The 19,434-nt window shown below is 34.5% G+C and overlaps 1 protein-coding gene across 3 annotated transcripts in view; it reads right to left on the bottom strand.

Moving 5' to 3' along the window:
- LOC118186050 (AP-3 complex subunit delta-1-like) overlaps positions 1-19,434 on the bottom strand; it is a 401,929-nt gene that overhangs the window by 11,939 nt on the left and 370,556 nt on the right. For all 3 annotated transcript variants that reach the window (XM_085808093.1, XM_085808094.1, XM_085808095.1), the window contains exons 27-29: positions 16,063-16,206; positions 11,433-11,518; positions 1,911-2,035 (exon numbers count right to left, since the gene is read on the bottom strand). In XM_085808093.1, the coding sequence (XP_085664219.1) occupies positions 1,911-2,035; positions 11,433-11,518; positions 16,063-16,206 (355 nt within the window). The remainder of the gene's footprint in view (positions 1-1,910; positions 2,036-11,432; positions 11,519-16,062; positions 16,207-19,434) is intronic.

The raw sequence follows: 19,434 nt of genomic DNA on the forward strand, positions 1-19,434 counted from the left end.
AGACATTGTATTGTATATACTAAGATCCGAAGGAAGAAATTTAAGATGAAACATGACAAATATCCAAAGAAAACGTTTTAGCTATAAAACAACATGCAGAAGCTACAGCGCAAAAACAGATGCAAGACCTCCAAATCTGACATTTTAAGTTTTCTTTTTTTAATTCTCAAGAAATCTCTCATTTTAACTCTCAAGAAAAATGCTTAGAGGATAAACTGCTAAATTCCATACACTGAAGGGGGGGGATGGGTGAACAACAAAGTCATAGAAAACGTTTACTGATTAAAAAATCAACCAGATCTTAGATATCTGGACTGAAGAGTTATTATAAAGTATGATGTAGCATATTAGTTTTGTAAAATGGTTATGCATTTAAAATTTAAAAGAATAAGAACTGAATTTTGAATATAGATGCTGGTTTTGTATTACAAATTGGTGGGATCTGAATAGGAAATAAGTTTGGAAAAGTCTGAACTCTGCATAAATAATTCTCTATACTTGAAACCATGTATGGACATTACCTAAAAATTAAAGCTGACTAAAAATATTGCCTAATATGAACATTGTCTAAAACTATCTATAATGTGTAAGTAATAAGAGATCAAAATGTCACTTGTATAGGTAACAACAGTAAAAAAGATTTGTAATTTTTCTGCTGAAAATAAACACCAAAAACCTTCAAAAGTGCCAGAAATTTTGAAAGTACAAAGAACATATTAGGCAGTTCATTTATGACATGTTTTAAACTGTGATATTATGAAATTATCATTTCTGGTCAGATTTTACCAAACAGGCCATAGTTTTTCATATAGCACTATGGCTAGACTAAGTTGATGCATTTCTCAGGTAACCAGAGGTAAAGTAAGACAAGCACTACAGTATTATCTTTTAATTTCACGCTTTATATTACAATGCTGTACACAAAATAAAATGCCAAAAGCTTTGTTTAAAAATATTGATGAATATATTTTATTACATGTTAAGTTTTGATATAATAGCAGTTTGTATGGAGCAATTTGGTAAATTTGAAATTAAACATACTAGCTCCCAGAGGGTTGTCTTAGGGGTTGATCTACCATTTTCTATGATTTAGTAATTGCTAGATTACAAAGATTGTATGTTTAGAAGGAAACACATGTGCTTTCAACTGGTTGCCAACATTTTTATTCTTATATCATGATGTTGACTTTAATATATACTATTGATTTGAAAGAACAGACAGAATGCTTAGAACTTGCATATTAAAATTTTTTCTTTCTAACTTTAGTACACCTTAAGAAGATGATCCAATATGCAACATGTGCTTATCATAATATAAGCCAACAATGAATATGCTATTTTGACAAATGTACACCATCTATGACTTTTGGAAGAATTGTTTGTAACTGCCAAACATGAGATTTTACAGCATTTACTTAACTGAATTCTTATGTACAATTTTTTCTTAAAGTTAGAATAATTATAATAAGAAAATAAGTAGGAATGATCCAATAATATACTAGATTAATATAATTAATTAAACTATGTTTGTTGAAGAGAAGAGTTTGAGATCAAGTCACAGAAACTCTTCCAAGGTATTTACAGCAGAAATAAGGCATCAATAACTTGCAAAATGCCTCAACAACAAAAAAAGTTAAAAAAATAAGAGTTGGGTTAATACATATATACAATACATAGAGTATACTCATACACATACAGATTTGCACTGTAGGAACAAGTAGAATGATAAGTACATTTTTACTCAAAATTTTATTTCATCAAATTGAATGCACAATATTTTGACCAATACATCTTTTGACTTAATATGTATAAGGATCTTTTAATACAAGATTTTGCTAATTTCAATAAAGCAATATCATACATACTCAAACTCTTTTCTACCAATATAGCAGCATATAAAACTATAATACCTGAGAAATGACAGTGGAAACAAATTTTTGCTAGAATGTGCAAAAAATCAAGATCTGCTACATCAATCGTGATTGAATCCGTTGCAGAGAGGTCACTACTACTCAGTAAATCAGTAAATGTATCCCTGAAAAAGAAAAACTTTAATGCTTAACTACATATTAGGAATTGTAAACCTATATAAAGATCTTTATTAAGTGTACCAATAAAAAATGAACTTGCAAAAATTTTAAACTTTCTTTTAACAAAAACAATTCTGATATGAAGCACATTATTATACAGCATAATTGTTCATTTAAAGTAATTCTCATTAAACGAACATTTACTTGTCTCTTAAAATATATACCATACAAAATAATACAATATGTATTACAGTCATTGGAAAATTTCAAAAACACTAGGTGAAATGGAAATTAATGTATAAATAGGCAAATGTTATCCAGTAAAAAAAAAAAAAAAAAAAAAAAGGTAACAATGTTTTTGTGACACACTTCCCATATTTTTGTTCTAGCCATGTATGCTAGCTATTTCACAGTACATCTACTCCAGTTCCTGTTAAGAGATTAAAAGAAAAATAAAGAGGGACAAATACAGTTAAAATTTTCTCACATTACTTTCTTAGAAGGCCAGATGTACATTGCCAGAATTTTTTCAATGCAATCTAACATAACAGATGTGTGTAACTATTTAAAAAAATTATGCATTACCATTAGATGTAGATCTACCTATTTAAAAAAAAAAAATGTGAACTTAAACGGCAATAAAAAAATTAACGTGATTAGCTTAGCTAATAAGTTTCTACACATTTACATAGCTTCCAATTTCATATTCAACACTTAATTTGTTTAGGTATATATGTAGAGAGTTAAAAATCACAGCTGGAGTTAAGACAATATTTTAGTTGTCAGCACTATGATCACTCTAAAGCAGTTGTCTAAACCTTGCATCTTAAATACTCAGAGAAGCTAAACTGATCAAAACTTATGAAAGTCTTTATAAGGAAGAAACAGATCTTTCTGCCTTTGCTAGGAATAAAAATATTATCCCTGAAAGGATCACCACAGGATGCCTAGATAGCATGAATACCTGTAATTACAAAGATGGCTCTTTACTTCAATGAACTGAAACTGGTGGGTTAATTCAAAACTATTTTCAACTACAGGGACTGACACTTAAAACATTAATAGTCACATTACATGGCATGTCTCTTATGAAATAAAAAGAGGAAATAAAAGATATCTTTAGTTAAATATTTCAAAAATGTAAATGAAATTCCAAGTTCTAAAGGTACAGTTCTCACACTTGAGAAGACAGTTTGTCTTATTTATATTATGAAACCTAATACAGGGCAACTTAACAACGTCAAAAATAATAAACTTACTGAAATTTAATGTCTACCTTCTTAATGTGAAATAGAGTACCAAATCATCTCAGAGGGAGATGTATGTACCAGGACTTCTTTATCCTTTTATCTTCGTGACAGCCTTAGAATAACATAAATATTTCAGGGTATCCTTACATAAAAGAACTCTATTGCCTATTATTTTTTGGACTATTTATTATTGTTTCTTGTGGAACCTCTCAATTTTTTATGGTACAGTAAATTTCTGGAAAACATGAATTGAAAAATACTGGCTATAGCTCATAATATGTCTTACTGTCCTCTTGATTGAAACCTACCAGCTGGATATAACTTGCTTTTCCAATGATTGCGAAATAATTATCTATAATAATAAAAGCAAGTGTAATGTTTCTGTCTGTCTGTCTGACCGAGCTCTCCAGCCAAATCTATGGCACGCAGGGACCTGGAATTTTTTATACGGAAGCACAAAGGGGCTGGCCACCAGACCTCGAAGCCCGATTTTCGATTTTTGAATTAGAAAAATTTAAAAAAAATTATTTATAATTAATTAATCACGGTTTTTTTGACTCACTGATATTATTATTTGTTTTCAAATAACGTTCGATTGTAACAATTGATTTCTTTATTCTAGCGTTAGTTTGCTGTTTTGACGATACATTAAATCGATTAATTACAATTCATTTCTTTTTTGTAGCTTTAGTTTGCTGTTTTCATGACACATTAATTTCTTTTTTTTTTTTTTTTTTTTCAGAATTGCACTTTATAAACTTTTTGTTTCTTAATTAATATTATCATGGTTTTTTGACTCACTGATCGTGTTGCTATTATTTATTTTCAAATAACGTTCGATTATAACAATTGATTTCTTTATTGTAGCGTTTTCTTCAGTTTTTGTAATCATTCTTCTGTTGGTTGCTTAACTTTTGCTTTTCAGATTTTAGAAGAAATATGCCGCAGCCACCTCGAAAAAAGAAATGTTTGGAAAATAAAAATCGACAAGAGAGAGAAAGAAGTCGAAGAAGGAGACAAGAAGAAACCACTCCAGAAAGAGAAGCAAGGCAGCGACATGACACAGAAAGAAGTCGAAGAAGGAGAGAAGAAGAAACCACCCCAGAAAGAGAATCAAGACAACAACAGGATGCAGAAACAAGTCGAAGAAGGAGAGAAGAAGAAACCACCCCAGAAAGAGAATCAAGACAACGACAGGATGCAGAAAGAAGTCGAAGAAGGAGAGAAGAAGAAACCACCCCAGAAAGAGAATCAAGACAACGACAGGATGCAGAAAGAAGTCGAAGAAGGAGAGAAGAAGAAACCACCCCAGAAAGAGAATCAAGACAACGACAGGACGCAGAAAGAAGTCGAAGAAGGAGAGAAGAAGAAACCACCCCAGAAAGAAACTCAAGACAGCAACAGGACGCAGAAAGAAGTGGAAGAAGGAGAGAAGAAGAAACCACCCCAGAAAGAAACTCAAGACAACGACAGGACGCAGAAAGAAGTGGAAGAAGGAGAGAAGAAGAAACCACCCCAGAAAGAAGTCGAAGAAGGAGAGAAGAAGAAACCACCCCAGAAAGAAACTCAAGACAGCAACAGGACGCAGAAAGAAGTCGAAGAAGGAGAGAAGAAGAAACCACCCCAGAAAGAGAGTCAAGACAGCAACAGGTGAGAGAAATTCATCAAAGAAGAAGAGAAGAAGAAAACACCCCAGAAAGAAACTCAAGACTGCAGAGAGTTACAACTGCAACAACTAATGCTCGAATGTGTCTCTGGAGGCATTTAGAAAATGCGGCATTCGATTATGAACCATCATCTGATTATGCTTCTCATCCTTCGTGTCTCATCGGCTCAATGTCGCAAACTTGCCAACACTGTGAGGCGAAGAAATGGAAAGGTGAAGCCCCAGGTATGTGCTGCAGTGGAGGAAAAATTCGATTATCACCGTTAATAGATCCTCCTGAGCCCCTACGCACTTTCCTCATTGGCCAGTCTTCACAGGACAAACACTTCCAAGCTAATATCAGACGCTACAATTCCTGTTTCCAAATGACCTCTTTCGGCACAACAAACGAAATTAGAGAGCCTGGATACATGCCAACATTTAAAGTTCAGGGTCAAGTTTATCATCGCATTGGCAGTCTACAGCCCCTACCAAATGAAGAGCCCAAATTTATGCAAGTTTATTTCATTGCCAACAGAACAGAACAGGCGCAGAAACGTTGTAGGAATGTTCCAGAAACCAGAGAGGACATAGTACTTCAGTTGCAAGATATGCTTCATCATGAAAACTCCTACGTCCAAAACTTCAAATCGGCCATGGAAAAGATCAGTCCTGAATTAAAACTCCTTATTTTAGCCGACAAAACCCCACGCGGTGAGCATGAAAGGCGGTTCAACGCTCCGACATCATCAGAAGTGGCTGTAATAATGGTTGGAGAACAGCATGGAGCAAGAGACATAGTTTTAGAAGAAAGGAGTGGCACCATCAGAAGAATTGCCGATACCCACAGGTCTTACGATGCACTACAGTACCCACTTCTCTTTTGGCAGGGGGAAGATGGTTATCATTTTGATTTACGCCAAACAAATCCAACTACGGGAATGCCACAAACAAAGAAGATTTCTGCAATGGACTTTTACGCTTACAGTATCATGATGCGCTCTTCGACATTCAACATTTTACTGCGAAGCAAAGACCTGTTTCATCAGTTTATTGTGGACATGTATGCCAAGATTGAATCCGAAAGACTGCGATACATTCGATTGAACCAGAAGACGTTGAGAGTGGAACAATATGCCCATTTGAGGGATGCCGTTATGAATGATGGAAATGTTGCTGACATGGGACAGTTAGTTATTTTACCGTCCAGCTTTACAGGGGGGCCCAGGTACATGCACGAAAGGACCCAAGATGCGATGACCTATGTGCGAAACTACGGTAGACCGGACCTTTTCATCACCTTCACCTGCAACCCCAACTGGAAAGAGATACAAGAAGAACTTTTCGATGGACAAAAGCCCCAGGATTGCCATGATTTGTTGGCAAGAGTCTTTCATCTCAAGCAAAAGGCACTCATCAGTCTTATCACAAAGGCGAAGATTTTTGGTGATACTCGATGTTACATGTACACGATAGAGTGGCAGAAGAGAGGACTTCCTCACGCCCACATTCTGGTTTGGCTGAAAGACACCTTGCACGTCCATAGGGTCAATGATTTCATCAGCGCAGAAATCCCGGATCCAGAAGAAGACCCAGACCTCTTTACCACGGTCACGAAACAAATGGTGCATGGCCCCTGTGGACGCATAAATCCCCGCTCTGTTTGTATGAAGGATGGAGTCTGCACGAAGCGATACCCTCGCCAATTCTTGAAAGAGACGCAGACGGGACAAGACGGATATCCACTGTATCGTCGTAGAAGCCCTGCAGATGGAGGTTTTACAGCAAGCATCAATCTACGAGGATCAGAAGTTTCGGTGGACAATGCCTGGATTGTTCCTTACTGTCCACTACTATCCAAAATTTTTAACGCACATATCAACGTTGAGTACTGCAATTCTGTCAAGTCCATAAAGTATGTATGCAAGTATGTCAATAAAGGATCCGACATGGCTGTATTTTATGTCACCAGTGGAGCCAATGAACTGAATGAAATTCATCAATATGAGATGGGAAGATACATTAGCAGCAATGAAGCAGTGTGGAGAATACTCAACTTTCCAATCCACGAACGTCATCCCACAGTCGTTCATCTAAGCGTCCACCTTGAAAATGGCCAGAGAGTGTACTTCACTGAAGAAAATGCTGCTGAACGGGTCCAGGCACCCCAGGAAACAACGCTCACATCTTTCTTCAAGCTGTGCACCCAAGATAACTTTGCTCGCAATTTACTTTACAACCAAAGTACTACACATGGAACAGCAGGAACAAGAGTTGGAACCGCCATAAACAAGGACAAATTGTTCCAGAAGAAACAGGAATCCGGTCTACTGATGCTCTTGGCCGTGTCTACACCGTCCATCCGAACAACTCCGAATGCTTCCACCTTCGCCTATTACTACATGAAGTTAGAGGCCCAACATCATTCACGGATTTGAGAACCGTTCAAGGAAGAGTCTGCAACACTTTCAAAGAGGCCTGCCAACTTCAAGGACTTCTGGAGAATGACGAACACTGGAACATGGCGTTAGAAGAAGCAGCTGCATCTCGATCACCCAAGATGATGCGTAATCTGTTTGCTGTAATGCTTCAAACGTGCTCCATGTCGGGCCCTGAACAGTTATGGATGAACCACAGGGAGAACCTGTCTGAAGACATACTGCATCAAGCAAGGATCCAGCAGCAGAATATGGACCTGGACTACAATGAAGACATCTTTAACAGAGCCCTAATCTACATTGAGAACAAGATAATATCTCTAGGAGGATTGAACCTGAAAAGCTTTGGACTTCCCCAACCTAACAGAAACAGCGATTCTGCCATTTCCAGTGAAGTAATTAGAGAACGAAGTTATAACATGGATGTGCTCGCAGCTTATATACAGGAGAATGAGCCTAAATTGGTCCAAGATCAAAAAGAAGCCTTTGACAAGATTACTAGAGCAGTTTTTGATAGGCAAGGGGTATATTCTTTTTGGATGCTCCAGGCGGAACCGGGAAGACGTTTCTTATCAACCTTATTTTGGCAAAGGTGCGGCACAGAAATGAGATTGCCCTGGCTGTCGCTTCATCCGGCATTGCTGCTACACTCTTGACAGGTGGTAGGACTGCTCACTCGGCGTTCAAGTTACCCTTAAATCTGACAAGCACAGAGACTCCAACGTGTAACATCCCAAGGAATTCAGGAAAGGCAAAGGTTCTACAGGATTGCAAGCTCATCGTTTGGGACGAGTGTACCATGTCCCACAAAGTCGCATTCGAAGCATTAGATGTCACCATGAAAGACCTCAGACAGAACGACAGAATGGGAGGCGTCGTAATGGTTTTGGCAGGCGATTTTCGACAGACGCTACCAGTTATTCCGCGTGGAACGAGGGCAGATGAAATGCAGGCCTGCATAAAATCTTCTTACATCTGGAATGGCATTCAAACACTTGGATTATCGACTAACATGCGAGTTCATCTCAACGGTGATCCCTCTGCCCAGCAGTTTGCAGATAATCTACTGAAACTAGGAAATGGAGCCCTTACTTCAGAAAATGAAGATGGATATGTAGCGATGCAAGGCATTGGAAGGATTGTGACTACTGAAGAAGAACTGAAAGAGGCTGTGTTTCCGAATGTGATTCACCACTTCACTGATCACGCATGGCTGTGCGAAAGAGCAATTCTTGCCCCAACAAACGAAGCCGTCAGTGTTATCAACAAGGAACTTTTACAGAACTTACCCGGAACTCTTCATATTTACAAATCTATAGACACGACATGCAATATTGACGAGGCTGTCAACTATACGACAGAGTTTCTCAACAAATTAGAGCCACCTGGAGTACCCTCCCACACATTGGACTTGAAGGTTGGAGCACCGATAATTCTCCTCAGGAATCTGGATCCGCCTGCACTTTGCAATGGAACAAGACTTTCTATCAAGAAACTGATGCCAAATATTATAGAAGCCACCATCATGACTGGACATGCTGCAGGCGAAGATGTGTTTATTTCAAGAATTCCTATAATCCCTTCCGATCTCCAGTTTCAGTTTAAGCGTCTACAATTCCCTGTTCGTTTGAGTTTCGCGATGAGTATTAATAAGGCACAAGGACAATCTCTCAAAGTTGTAGGGCTCGACCTCCGTAAGCCGTGTTTCTCCCATGGTCAACTGTACGTGGGTTGTTCAAGAGTTGGTAATGCCGATAATCTACACATCTTAGCTCCGAATGGAAGAACATTAAATATAGTTTATCCCGAGGCTCTCTAACGAAAAGGACAATCTAACGAAAAATTATTGCCACTCTCCACTCTCCCAAACTAACTCTGACTATCATGCTTTAAATAGTGATGTTATTGTTTAGTGCTCTCTTGAGAGCATGAGCAATAATCCGAATGGTGCTGCCGTACCAACAGACATTAATCGGTCAGGGGCCCTTGCGACCCCAGCCCGAGCTCCACAAACATACACAAACACTCTCCTCTTCTAATTCATTGTCATCTAAATTTAACTTACACTTAAATTAAAAATTTAATTGGTTCTTAACTCCAAATTTCCTGTAAGCAGGATGTTTTATTTCATCCATGTTTTCGTTACTTTTTATTTTTTCTGTACTGTACTCTCTATCTTTCCCTTTCAACTCTTTCCTATCTTTGATTTTGAATTTTTTATGTTTACTTTTCTTTATACTTCAGACCAATGATTATAACCACATGACTACGGTTTCCTAGCATGTGATAATATGAGGTCTGTTCTCATTTAAACTAATTTTTTAACAGATGGCTCATGGTTAGGATATATTGTTCCTTTTTATCGACGGGGAATGTTGTGTGTGTTGGGGGGGGGAAGAGAGAGAGAGACAGTCTACATGTCCTACACTACTATTCCTGCGCTATTCACTTATCTGCATTTTCTAAATGCACGGGCAACGCCGGGCGGGTACAGCTAGTATATTATATTATTAGATCATTATTTTATATCAGGCCATTCGAAAAGTTCTGTCCTTTTCTAAAAAAAATTTTTTTTTGGCTATTGAAAAATTCTTATTTGGATTAAAAAGAAAACATCAATATTTAAGTGCATAGCATTTAGCGGCTTGCATTAATTATACAAATTATAAATAAAAAAATTTTAAAAAGACAAATGCTCCACATGTGAGGGGGGGTAGTACATGCTATAGAAACTCTACAGGAAAAAAAAGCATACTACAACAAACAATATCAATGTAGTTTATCTAAAAGCAGCAAATGGGAGGACATGTCACAGGTGGTTTCAGAAATTTTTAAGAGAATTCCTTTTTATAGAATGCTTCAAATTCTTTTTATAGAATGCCTGAAAAAATAACGAAAATTCTTTAACAGACAGTGAATGGAATTGTAAGAACATCATGCTTATCAGCAGTTACAATTTTCAGTCACTTACCAGCATTTAGAATTTTCAGTTACTAGTGGTATTTAGCTTTTTCACTGCTTGATAAGCAATGAAAAAGCTAAACACCACTAGTAACAACATTTCCTACTTTTATTAAGACACAAAAATTGCAATATGCACTCTTCTTATTAAGCAATGAAACCTGGATGTTATACAAAATATTTTGCTCACACATACACATGCAAACACAAAGAGTTTATCAACAAGTGGCACTCTAACAAAAAGCACAGCAAAGCCTGACATCATGAGCAAAAAGTTTTATTGTGAATTTAGAGATGAAGAGAACAATTCCTAACATCTGGTAGAACTATTAACTATACATGCTCAGTTCAGTCATATGCATGTAATAATGCTCTTTGCAATAGTCAACAAGAAAAGAGACTTACTTCATAACACATGCACTCCTTCTTCACAAAGCATGCAGTAAAAAAAATTTAAAAATTTTCCTGCGCATTGGTACTACATACATCTTACAGCCCAGAAACTGATCCTTCTGATACCATTTATTTTAATTAATGCAACATTTTTTAGCTAGTAAAAAAATTCAAAGTGAAATGATATTGGACAATATTTGTGCTAAAAAAATTAGTTTCTCAGACTGGCATCAACAATCTAGTTTCTAGATGGGAAAAAGTTATAGAAACTGATAATGATTGTATTTCTAATATTTTAAATTAAAAATTAATAGAAACTTAGGAATGACTCTAATATCTGTTCTTTCGGCTGGGGGATTCTGAGGTCACCTAATTATATATATGTAAAAAGCCTCATAATGAGGTCTGCAGGCCAGTTTATTGACAAATGGCATTTCTCTTAAAATAAAATGGCTCCATTGCTACACTTTATAATAAATTTCAGCAGTTAAATGCTACAGATAAAGATTAGCATTTTGAATCATAAACAAAAATATCAAAAACTTATTTTAAAAATGTCCCTATTGCTGCATTTCCTGCAAAGTTTGAACAGAACATTTTCTCTTGAAATAGAAAATCACATTTGTTTACTTTTGCTATGCATTTTCACATCCAGTTTTACAGCACATAACTAAGGATAATTTTTGAAATGGGTTTCTGCATAATAGATTCTTACCTTTTATGCATTGATCCAACCATGAAAGATGACACAGGTAAATTAAGCTTAAAATCCAATTTCTCATGTGTAGATGTGGCATCACCCTTCATTTAAAATAAATAAAAAGAAAAGTTTACATTACGACTATAAATTGAATATTTTAGAATGTACTGAAATACTGAAATGCACATTCAAATGACTAGAGAAAAAAATATTTGCTAACATACATGGGAGAACTGTTATTTTGAAAAATGCAGTACCGTGAATACAAATTTAGGTTAACTTCATATAACATTCTGAGGTGAACACTTTAACACATTCATTCAAACTAACAAGTACATGGAGTATGACACAACTTTTAAAATGCATTTTAAGATGCAAGATGTATATATCATAAAATTAATTAGTCAACTACAGTAAAATACACAAATTTTAGCTTCTTTTCTAAAAGTTCTTTTTAGGGAAATTGGCCCTGTTTCTATTACGGATAGAAAAAAGACACAGAAATATCTATATAAGCTAAAACTGGAAATACAGCAGTTACTTTTTAATGTTTTAACACTCAGTGTTATCAATTGGATGCTATTACTTAATTTTAAAAGTTCCCCCATTGTACATGAAAGCATTGAGAATTCATCATTTATTATAGTCAGCAAATCATTTTATATGATTGAAATTCACTTTTAGCATGCAGAAAAAGTCCACAATGCTTTAAAAGAGCAAATTTATCAATGAACTACAGCTGCACTCCAAAGTATGGGTGATAACAACTTATAATGGATGGATTTTGAAATGGGATAATGATCTGAATAATGATATTCTCTTGAATGATAACAGAAAAATCACAAAATGTAAATTTCTTCCTAAAACATACTGAAGCTGTATTCTTTCCATAAAATACCACATTCATAATTCAGATATATGATTAAGGAATTACTGGAATGAAAAAAGGGTGTTTCACTACAAATAAGCACAGAATAACACAAAAGCTACAGATGAAAGTGCAAATGAGCTAGCTAGCAAAGACAATTTTAATTTTCTATGTGCCGCATCTCCTGAAGATGCTTGTATCAGAAAGGTAATAAAGAATTGCATAACAACCTTTTAATAAATGCTTAAGCAGAAGTAAAAAATGCAGAAGCTTTTTTTTTTCCGTAATGGTAGGCACTTGCCTATTCAGCACTGGCCACTCCTAATGCTAGAAAAGGTGGCCATTTTACTGTGGAAGTACCTAATAGGCAATCACCATTGCCTCGTATGAAGGGATGGACATTTATAAGCATGCCTTCTCCAGGATTAAAACACGGCCCCCTTCAATATCACAGTAGGCTCCTTTAACCACTATATGATTTGGGTGGTGCAGAAGCTTTAAGAAAATGATGAAACTGATGAATTTCCTATAACATATGAGTTGAGAGAGGAGCTCCACATATAATGATCAGGATTACAACACAAGGTCTTGTAAGCTGATTTCCAAAAATACTATAAGCAAAATTTTTACAGAAACTGCCTGCAATCAACAATTAAGAACACTTTAAACACATATTTCACTAGCAAAATCATGTTCACTACTGGCCATTAAACCTGAAACACCACAAAGAAAGCATCCAACACACCTATAATGGTCCAATGAATAAATCACAAGGACTTCTTAGCATAAAATCTTTTCAGTTTAATCCTTTCATGTAGCTATAATGGCCCAATGAATAAAACAAGAGGAATCATTAGCCTAAAATCTTTTTATTTCATTCCTTTCATGTGCGGCAGCATGATGTGTATGGCAGCACCATGAGGACCTCTTGTTGGAGTTTTGCAATATGCATCATACTTACCCAGCATCTACAATTATGGTATGGGATGCCACTAGATATGGGTCCCACTCATGTCTGGAATAGATATCCAGAACTTTGATCAACAAGCCTTGTTGACCCCCAACCACTCTTGCAACTTTCATGGAGCCACTTTCTAACATGACAATAAGCGGCAATGTCCAACATTTCCTCAACAGACCATATACTCCCTTTCTGGTGCATTCAGTAGATCTTTCATCAGTTGAACTCATCTGTGTGATAGCTGCACATAGATGGTATGACAATAACCAAAAGCAGTTACATCAGCTGAATTCTAGCAAACAAGTTAAACCTCGCTGCCTGCAGCTGTCCAAATCTACTCCAATATATAATCAGCTGTGCAGCAAAAGTATGGCTACATACGACACTGTACACTTCTGCTGCAAAAGTAAAGTATATGCTGGGAAACATCCAAAGCACATGTCTCTTGTTACTGTAATATATATACTGCAGTTGGCAGTCATAAAACTGAACAATTCTTATTAATATGAAGCATTATTTCTTGAATATAAATATTAGAGACTAAAATGACCTTTAGTTCTGCCCTTCCTGTATTTTCAAGTTCACATTTCATGTTCCACTACACAATGTATTAAGATAATTGTTACTTTTGCCATGTTCCATCATCCTTTAAATTTCTGACCAACAATTCTGTTATACCCTATAGATACAATTATGTAATTTGACAACACTGTTGGTTCTAAGTGTAATCATTTTGAAAATTTCAAGGGAAAGCTTCAAACTGTTGTTTTTTAATATTGCCCTTGAAAAGGCTATTAGAGATGCTGGAATTATAACTACAGGCACCATTTTTCAGAGATCTATACAGTTACTAGCACATGCAGATGAAATCAACATTATAGACAGAAGTAAACAGGCAGTTGTGGAGACTTTTATTTCTCGAGTCTGCAGCCACAGACACTGGTCTAAATTATTAAACTTCAAGGCGAAAATAAATCTTTATAGAACTCTTATTAGAACATCATATTGTATGGTAGTGAATGCTGGCCAATAAATAAATCAGATAAAGACTTCTAATCTTTTACAGAAAAATACTTCAAAAAATATATGATCCAACTAGAGAAAAAACTAGATGGAGAATTTTGTTTAACAATGAAATCTATAGAAGAAACATGCAACTAAATATTGTCCAAGTCATCAAATCTTATATCAGGCAGACTGGACATATTTTTAGATGTGACAACCTGGACCTGGTTAAAAAGAGTGACTCTTTTCAAGTGTAGAGAATACCAAGAAAAGGAAGACCTCGCACAAGATGGACAGATCACGTGGAGGTGGATCTCAAGACTTTAAATATCAATCATTGGAGGAACATAGCAACAAGAAGCTTATTGAGACAGCCTTGGCCTATAATAAGTTGTAGTGCAACTGAAGTAGTTTCAAATAATAAATTAGAAGATAAAACAATTGAAGAGATTGAAGAGGACTAACATGAGTAAATTATAGAAAATACGAGACACAATTCAGAGTATTTTAAATCTGCTTATGGTAAAAGAAGCCAACATAATTTGGTGTAAGGCTGCTGAAGCATTAAGTACATTTGTGGATTTTGCACAGCATAATAACCACCACAGATTGTAGAAGTAACTATCTCTGCATGTCAGGGTTAAAAAAAATGCAACTTCAACAGCAGTATCATAAACTTTAAAACATAAATATTAAATATATCAAATTCTCTACTCTACAGTTTAGTATGTTTTTGTCTTTAAACATAGTTGCAAAATTACAGCATGTATATTTTGGCATAAAGTTTTACATTATAATATCTCAAATCATTTTACAAAACAATTTTTACTACCTTATATAGGTATATGCGGGCACCGCCAAAGTCCTGAGTGTATTTGATCGTCAAACTTTTAGAAACACAAAATCACAACCTAAGGTTGATTCAAAATTCTACTCTTCTGACAGTAATACTTAACAATTTAAATGATGGAAGCTGTTTGATGTTTACTTACCATAATGCTAGTAACATAAGCCTACATTTTCACGCCTTTTTCACTACTGCAATAAATGCTTTCAGCTTACATGACAGTATTTTAGCGCTTTAAAACAAACTTTCCATATTTATTTATACTTTTTCTTAACAAAAGCCCAATATACAAAACTGCAATTATAGGAATCAGTAGGACTGCAATATTTACACCTCTTTTTTACACAGAATACGGGTAATAAGTACATGGGAACAAGTTTGTAAGACAGAAAAAACTATAATATATCCCAATTTTATTTACTTTAAAAAACAGCAAGCAATTTGCAGACATACCTCTCCATGATTATATTAACACACAATTGCCTTAACAGTTTTTATATTGAGTGTGACACAAAGCAATGCGGATACATACACACAATGTCATTACACAGTATCAATGGTTCTCAACCTATTTTTCTCTACACACCCTTGGGTGAAAGATCATTCCTCCCCTCCTTTCCAAACTTGAAAAATGCACATATTTACTTAGAATTTCTTTTGTATGTTTTATAAATTAAGCAACAAAAAGTATGAAAAATGTTGATAAATATCAAAACTGAATAAAAGTAGTTTTCTATATTCATAAACTAAAACTTAATATTTAACACATAAGTAAAAGGTTGACCGCATTCCCTCCAAAATTTGGAATTCCCCCCACTGCCAGTTAAGCACCCCTGGTATAGATAATTTGAAGGAACCTCACAGATTTATAACTGAATGAAAGCAAGCTACTGAATTTTTAGCAATAAATAATGCATGATTATGCAATAAATTCTATATTAATTAAAAAAAGGAATAAACTTACCAATATTATGTAAGTAAGCGTACCCCTTAAAGTCTGAACCAGTGTTATGTTCTCCACTGATAGCATTACTTGAATTTCATTTACAGTAGAAGGGGGAAGCTGGAATGGAACTTTCACAAAGCCATCATTCAAATCATCCACAGTCTGAAATAGCAATGGAAAGTCACAGCAATACTATGAAAATATGCCATTTACAGGTAATCAATATTCTAACTATGTATTGATGAATGTTGGTGCTATGTCTTTTTCTTGAAGAACTCAATCACCAAATGTTTTCCATGCATACAAGTGACTTTTAACCTTTCACAGCATCACAGAATTAACTGATTATGACCAGTTACTAATTTATAGACACAGGATGGAAGATGTACCAACCTCACAGTGTTTCAGAATTCCAAAAATATTACATCATAGTTAGTCTTGTACCTTACTGAATGCCCCTCACATTTTAGGTATTAATTTAAAGGGCAAAGGTTATATAGCAATACGTGAACAATAACAGATAATATTGGTGTCACATTTACTAATTTAAAATGACTTTTCTATGTCCATTAACCGATGAAATTTCCCCTACATATTTATGGAGGAACTTCCCCCCTCCCCCAAAGGAAAGAAAAGAGTTACTCATCTTGTCAATTACTGATTTTGCATTTTTAACGAATACTTCAGAATAAATTAATTACCAATACTTCAATAGAGGAAGTAAATTTTTCACTCAGCTTACTAAAATAATACACACTTTAAAGAATAGAAACTTGCTCTATGAAACCCATATAAAAAATATTTTCGAATTACATAACCCTCTCATGGAACATCCTGATATTGTTCTTGTAAACTGCTCCAGCTTACTTTCCAAAAACTACTAGATATTTTTTAACTAAGTAATAAAAGAAGCTCTTCAAAAAAGGACACTTTTATATTTTGCATATACTTTCCAAAAATGCCCAAAAAAGTAATTTTATTGTATGATAAATATATTATTTAAAATAAATGTGAATAATCACTGAAAATCATGAAGACAGCAAGACAACCATGGTATATTCATTAATCATTACTACAAATACGATATTCTAATTCCCAATTCCATTCACTAATTTTTTGCGTCAGAATGAGAAATATAATGAGGATTACACATGATTTTGTACAATTATAAGAATTATTCTTTTAGTATGACCTTTCTACTTCTTAATGCTGGTAGTTCAACCTGAGTTTGAATTCTGGGAAACAATCTGCCTAGCTAGGCATTTTCATGGCTTTCTCCATGAATAGAAGAGATACAAAACCAGTTTCCCCTAAAAACTCCTCTCCAAAGGCATATCTCACTTGAATGCTTTACCATAATTTAAGTTGATCATTTGATTACAAAAATCATGTCATCTTAAAATGACAAATCAAGAGTTCCAGATGCTTTTCAGCAAATGCAGAGGCAGGTTATAGCTAATGATTATCAATATTTTTCAATCCAATTTTTAATAGAAAAGGTGTTATTGTTTTCAGCTATCTATAAAATCTTATATAAAAAAGATCAGGAATAAGGCAGCAAATTGATGATGGATAAGATCTTTAATTTATCTCCCAGATTACTAAAGTGGATAATTTAACCGTGTATGAAAGTGAATGATTTAAAAAGACATCTTATAATTTCTTGACAACATTTTGCAATAAATGTTACTCTACAACTTAAGTACTATAAATAAAATAAATTTCATGTATGCAATTATTTCTAAGACGCTGCATAAAATGGTTAGTATTTTAAAGAAACAAAGTATTTTCTAAGAAAAGTTTTTTACCAAGTTCTCCCCCCAGACATACCATGATGAAAAGAACCATAACTGTGAGGTCTGGTTAAGAGACCCTAAAGAATGATTTAAATCATTTCCAATTTATAATCTTTGTAAATAAAAACTAACATATGCTTCAGTACTTAAAATTTCTCTCAGGGTCTAATGGAAATTAAGAAAAGTACTGTAAAATAAACCTCTGGAATTTTTTAAAATCTGTTTCTGATTTTCCATATGGGATTCTATGCATGTGAAAATAAAACCTCCAATAACCTTTACCACATTTAGACTAATTTGAATCCATGTTAGCAGATTTAATTTATTGTTCTATATGAAAATCCTTAACTGGGAATTACTTCTTAATTCAAACATTTGAAAGTAACCACCTTTTTCAGCAGCTGATGTTTCAATGTGTCCATGTGTTTAAAGTTTATATTTCACTTCTTTTCAACTGTTTGAAGACATAAGAAAGATGATCATCTTTTTGCCTTTAAAATACTACAGAAATGCAAAATCTTGTTTTAACAAACAAACCTGTAATATTAGCATGAGGATTTCAATAATAACAATGAGTGACATCATGTAGCATTCTTGAGAAGTTTCAAAGATATACTGAACAGCTAAGTCAAATAAAGACTCAAAAGAAGTAAAAATACATTGGTCAACAACAACAATCTGACTGAAAGGAGCCATTTCTCAGACAACATGGCCATTGCTGAATTTAACAGCTTAAAAATATATTTATGTATTTGGTACAAAAGTGTCCTACAAGTTGCAATGCCAAAGTACTATTCTTTGAAGAAAACATAAAAACTAAGTTTAACCCCTTGAGGACCAGCATGCAGAGAACGAAGCGCAGCCACGGAACCGAACCCCCTGAAATGGATTGCCTTCACTGGCCCAAGCATTTTCAGCAGTTATGCCTACTTTTACAAAAAAAAATGCATATAAAATCAGCATTTTAATATAATGACTTCACATTCTGAAGTTATGTAAGTAATGTACTAATTATTAATATGTATTAATATAAAGAATATCACATTAATAGAAATAAATGAAACATGCAAAATACAAAAATTATAGCTATAAGCATGAAAACAAATACTATACACATGAAAACAAAATTACAAATACAAAATGAAAATTAAGCAATAATTATCTGTAGGTAATTAAATTTCAATTTAATAATTCTGCTGTGTGTGGAATAATTCAAAATGAGAATTGACACACAGTTCAATGCCGGCTTTTTTTGCTGAGTATATGCTGAGCAAGTAAGATGCCTCATGCACCCGGAAAGCTGATATCTTTTCCCTTCTGTAACAACGCTGTAAAGTTACTTTTTAATTAACTAAGAAAGTCCATGTTAAGTTTTAAAATAAATATAAAAAAGGACAGCTGGTATGAGTTTTTCCATCACGGAAGTTCACCGACGTTATCCGCTATAGTCAGCTAGATGCATTTTCCCACATTCTCCTTAAAAAAAAAAAAAAAAAAAAGAAGAAGAAAAAGAAAGAAAGAAAACATTCAGCTGGATGCATATATCCCCACATTCTAATAATTAAAAAATGCAAAGAATAAAAATAAAGACAAC

Source organism: Stegodyphus dumicola, chromosome X1 (assembly GCF_044657685.1).
Source record: "Stegodyphus dumicola isolate Sdum_Otavi_A_Nest chromosome X1, ASM4465768v1".
NCBI classification, from domain to species: Eukaryota; Metazoa; Arthropoda; class Arachnida; order Araneae; family Eresidae; genus Stegodyphus; species Stegodyphus dumicola.